At 42.5% G+C, this 5,000-nt stretch overlaps 2 protein-coding genes across 3 annotated transcripts in view; one reads left to right on the top strand and one right to left on the bottom strand.

Annotated features, from left to right (window-relative positions):
- Positions 1-2,318, top strand: part of tspan4b (tetraspanin 4b) — a 5,208-nt gene extending 2,890 nt beyond the window's left edge. The window contains exons 6-8 of the mRNA XM_027015667.3: positions 1-42; positions 861-944; positions 1,653-2,318. The exon at positions 1-42 is cut by the window's left edge and continues 72 nt beyond it. Of these exons, the coding sequence (XP_026871468.2) occupies positions 1-42; positions 861-944; positions 1,653-1,721 (195 nt within the window). The 3' untranslated portion in view covers positions 1,722-2,318. The remainder of the gene's footprint in view (positions 43-860; positions 945-1,652) is intronic.
- Positions 2,319-2,479: 161 nt separating this feature from the next.
- bcl2l12 (BCL2 like 12) overlaps positions 2,480-5,000 on the bottom strand; it is a 6,689-nt gene continuing 4,168 nt past the window's right edge. For both annotated transcript variants that reach the window (XM_081711526.1, XM_027015665.3), the window contains exons 3-8: positions 4,862-5,000; positions 4,365-4,557; positions 3,865-3,990; positions 3,422-3,495; positions 2,946-3,206; positions 2,480-2,743 (exon numbers count right to left, since the gene is read on the bottom strand). The exon at positions 4,862-5,000 is cut by the window's right edge and continues 72 nt beyond it. In XM_081711526.1, coding sequence (XP_081567652.1) covers positions 2,705-2,743; positions 2,946-3,206; positions 3,422-3,495; positions 3,865-3,990; positions 4,365-4,557; positions 4,862-5,000 — 832 coding nt within the window. In that variant the 3' untranslated portion in view covers positions 2,480-2,704. The remainder of the gene's footprint in view (positions 2,744-2,945; positions 3,207-3,421; positions 3,496-3,864; positions 3,991-4,364; positions 4,558-4,861) is intronic.

The following is a 5,000-nucleotide window of genomic DNA, read 5'->3' as shown; positions in this document are numbered from 1 at the left end:
TGCTGCAGACAGGACCTCGGCCGCTGCCACAGATGGGAGGAGGTTAGCCCACCTGACCTTTCACCCTTGCGCTCTCAAAATGATCAGTGATTAGCTAGCAAAAACATCAGATAGATATTTTCAATATTTATTATCATCTTATTTGTAATAAATTATAAAAGCATGTTTATAAACACAGACGGGACAATGTATAGCTGAAACTGATTTGTGCATACCTGTAAAATTTGTCAAATGTCACTTTTACCCCTCCGGACCCACATGGCAGTGATAGCTCAGTGATTAAGGGGCTTGACTTGTAGTTGGAAGGTTGCTGGTTCAAGTTGCCACTGTTGGGCCCCTGAGCAAGACCCTTAACCCACAAGTGCTCAAGTTGTCATAATTGTAAGTCGCTTTGGATAAAATCATCAGCTAAATGGTTCCAAGCCCTGAATTTTGGCTTCTCAGTTTGGACCTCATTTGTGCATGGCCATTTAGTATTATATCTCTTAGGGTTTACCATGTTTCTGCTGCACACTGGGCCTTATCCAAGAACATTTTAGTATTTTTATTGTAATTTTGTCATACAGTCAGTTTGACAGTGTCACGTCAGATGACAGTGTCAACATTCATAAATTCATCAGATTGTAAATGGAATTCGTGAACAGCTCTGTTGGACAAAATCCTAAATGTGACCCACGTTTTAAGAACAAATCGTTCGTTCACCTTTTGATCGTGTTTCTGTGCTACCTGCAGTTCTGCGCACACACAGAGCTGCAGCGAATAACATCAGACTGGTTGTGCATCAGAGATGCACACATTCTCAACAACTGCTTTGTGCCATGACACTTCCCTTTGCTTGTCTCTTTCTCCCTTCATCTCAGCCATGCTATGAGAAGGCCAAGGAGTTTATCCTGAGCAACCTCACGTCTGTGCTGGGCTTTGGTGTCTGCCTTGGCATCGTACAGGTACACACTATGCCTCATCACCTCATCAGTCTTTTCATGTCTCAGCATGTCTCAGCATCAAGCAGCAAATTGCCCCAGCAGTGTTTGGGTTCCACCCAGACATGCAAAATCCTTTTTTTTTTTTAATAGTACTAATTGAATTCTGTGCACTTGTATGATAAGACGAACACCAGGAAGAATGTAAGATTAAGAACACAAGTGCACTTTCCTAATCGAGTGTGTGAATAACGTGGCATGGCGTAAGTGTGTATATTAAATGAAAAACAGGTAACACATTAAAAAGCAGCCAATAAATGTTTACATCCACAATGGAATTTAGATATAAAACCTCACCTTGTCCTGATCTATTGTGTAAATCATCACCACGTGCTGATCTATTACGTAAATCCTCACTTTTTACTGTGGAGTTCCTCCAGGCAATAGTGATGATCTTAACATTTAGCACTGTGCATCACCAGTATAACAGCCACTACTATGTGAATGGTAACACTGTGCTATGAATGTCCTGCCACCCAAATAATAGCAGTGGTCATATGAATTGATCTGATGTATGCCAATAGGTGTGTAGCATATTATATATTAAACAGAGAGAGAGAAATAGATATTCAAAACTGTAGTAAAGTACAGTTACCAGAGAAAAATCACACACACACACACACACACAGACAAATTTTGCTGGCATTGCAGTTTTGCGCTTTTCCCCTGCAGATCCTGGCCCTGGCATTCTCTATGCTGATGTACTGCCAAATCCTGCGTGCTGAAAAGTACCTGGACTGAGCAAGCACACACAGCAAACACTCGCTCTGCTTAACGGAGCCAAGCAGTGTGTGTGTGGAGCACGAAGATGCATGTGGGAGTTTGTGTAACGCATGGGCGACATGAAGTGTGCATGTGTGGAACATTCAGACATCTGTGTTGAACATTAAGTGTGTGTGCAATGTCTGTAACATGAAGTGTGTGTGTGTAACATGAAGAAACCGACCGTACTCTTTTAGGATATACCTGACTCTGCATCTCTGATACAATACTATTTAAGTTGGGAATTTCTAGCTAGAATTTTTATTCTTAAAACCGAATCTGAGATATGAAAACCATAAGTGCAGTCTAGCAGTTATCCTGCATATTTTGTAAGGAGGCAGAAGAGAACAAAACAAAGCCTATTCCAGTGCTGTAGTCTCACATCGCCCACTGTAGGGATGGGATGTCCCAGACTCCCCTCAGTCAGATTCAGAAGCTCCAGTTGGCAGGCTGGATGTTTAAACTTGGACTTATAGATCAAGTTACTCCATACGGTTGTTGCTTTATAATGTAGTATTTCCACGTAATTTGCTGTCTGAATTTTTTGTTAAGGTCAATAAAATTGAATTGCTGTTACACTGATGAGAAACATCCCCCCACCCCCCACCCCCCCCCAAAAAACCAAGCAACCCAATTCTTTCACCTTCTCCTGAGCACAAGGCTCTTTAGTGTAAAACGACGGCCCACTGTACTCTGTATTTTCTGGTTAATGTAATGCTGCAAAAATAAAAACACCATTTCTTTGACATAATTTATATTTTGGTATAAAAAGTTACACTTAAAAAACTGAACATATGAACATATAAAAAAAATCATAAATAAATGAGAAACAGTAAACAAAAATTCACACGCATTATCAGTAGTGTTGGTGCCCTGGATCATTATGCACTCAACTTTCACGGTCAAAGGTCGTAGTGCAAACTTGGAATGAGGTAGAGTACGTTATAACTGCAAGCATTCAGTTAGTCATACTCTTGGGCTTCCATCAGGACAATGCTCTCCTGGAAGGAAAAAAAAAGAACATTTTAGCCACTTCACTCAACTCAACACTGCCACCATCTGGTGAAGTGTGCATCTACAAATAGGTGACTAAGGTAAACAGACAAACACAAAGAGACAGCGAGGTGAAGAGAGAGCACAGATAAAAACAGAAAAAAGAGGTTTTAAAGTGAGAGAAGACGAGCGTGAGTGGCTGTTGCTTACCCATCCCCCATGGTTCTTTACCCAAGGGGCAAAGCTCTCCATGTATCGCTCGGCATAACCTTCCACGCGCTGAGTCACTCCTGTGGCCGTGACGACCCGCCGGGTCATCTCCATGGTGATTGCGACCCGTTGCAGGGTGTGGCTTTCATGAGCGGGAAGGGGTGGGTCTGCGGCTACGCTGGCACACGTGTCGAGCAGCTTGGCGAAAGACGGGTAGGAGAGGCGTGCGAGGGACTTGCGCAGGAACGGATTGGTGTTAATCTGCAAGTAGGAAATGAACCGTTAATGCCGTTAAGCACCGGACCAACATGTCTGCTGGGAGGCATGTCCCTGGGTGTGATTTTGTAGCAAGATTTTTCACAATCATTCAAGTTATTTTGCCATTGTTTTCCAACCCTAAAATGAACCGTTCGGGTGTGTGCGGAGGACTACTATGGTCCCGGTTATGCGTGGGAATGCTGGAACCTGCTGGTCACCTTCTCGTTGATGGAGTCTCCCTCCGTGGTCAACAGCTGCACAAGCTGCTGAACTACGGCCTCCTTGTTTTGTTCTGTGTACGGAGAAGCGAATGGAGTAGTTAGGAACAGGGGTCAAGAAGAGGAAGATAAACCTGTAAACCTGGCTCTTCCAGACTGCTTTTCCTCAAGCTCAGTCCCTGACAAATATCTTGTGACCAACTATATGAAATGTCTTGTAGATCTACTCATTATGTTTATACTATTGTTCCTTTCTTTTAATTTCATCTTGGTTTTTTTTTATTTACTTTCATTTCTTTCTTAATTTTTAAGCTTTAAGTGTCTTATTTTATTTAGATTAGTTCTTACATTGTGACATTATAATGTCTGTACTCCTGTACTGTATCTTTAATGTACTCATCTCTCTGTATGTAAAAACATGTGGAACCTTAAGTCTGACTCACCTATGGGCTGGACTGGCTCAGCATTCTCTTCTGGGCTTATTTTAGTGGGCAAATTCTTCTTCACACTCTTCTGAGCGATTCGGTCCAAGGTCTCAGCCACATCATCGTAGAACTCTGGCGGATGGGCTGGAAACGATCACATCGAGATGTTTACAGATGTGCTACAAAATGGGAGCTTCACTGCAGACACTGACTGTCAGAGTCTATTTATTAATGCGAATTAATAATAAAACCTACTAATAAAGCCACAAGCACCAATGAATATTTTAGCGGAACGTGCTTAGGAGTGGGTGATATGGTGATACGGTATTATCATGATATGCGTTTCTTGAGCACAACGGGCCTTACTCCTCAGAGCTGTGTAAAAACAAGTGAATGCTAAATGAATTATATCTATCATGATCATTTCTCTGAGTATCAGGATATTGGGCTTTTATCATATCGCCAATCCCTAAACTGTGCGATGCATTTTGTCATTGATCTCCGTGAGTTGAACCTACATGGTGACAGAGCAGGCTTCGCAGGTTCCAAATCCTTCGCAATGGGCAGCGTAGTTGGCCGCCAACCACGGGTGTCATCTTTCTTTGTGCTCTTCTTTTTAAATAATTCCGTTAGTTTCAGTTTGTTCTTCTTTTTCTTCTTGTCACCGAATTTCCGGTCAGACTCCTCTTCGGAAGCAGAGGACTTCTCCGCCTGTGGGAGAACACACAGAAACGTGAGCGACCTCTGCCAGATTCATAGAGAAAACAGCTGGAAAAGTGAATGGAAAAAAGGAAAAAGAAACAGTCTGAAAACCATAAAGTGAGATGCTAAATGCTAAAAGAGACTCAGTGCTAAAAATGCCATAATTCAATAAAAATATAATTAATGAATTAATGAAATAATAAGAATCTTTTTTTTCCTGTGTGTGCCGGTGTGACAGCACTAGTTATACCGTGTATGACTATGTATGTGACGAATAAACCGAACTTGAACTACCGCCCCTCCGTAGCCTCACCTTCTCCAGCTGGCCCACCCTCCGCTCCAGCGAGCCACTCTGGTCGGCAGAGCCGTCCTTCCTACTGTTCCGTGTTGTGGACGGACGCGGCTTCAGTCGTCTCTTTATCAGATTTTTAATCCCGTGCTTCTTCTCCTCT

This window comes from Electrophorus electricus, chromosome 3, assembly GCF_041902795.1.
Source record: "Electrophorus electricus isolate QZ-2024a chromosome 3, ASM4190279v1, whole genome shotgun sequence".
Lineage (NCBI taxonomy): Eukaryota > Metazoa > Chordata > Actinopteri > Gymnotiformes > Gymnotidae > Electrophorus > Electrophorus electricus.
The sequence above is the reverse complement of the archived record's forward strand: the minus strand, read 5'-3'. Positions and strand labels throughout refer to the sequence as shown.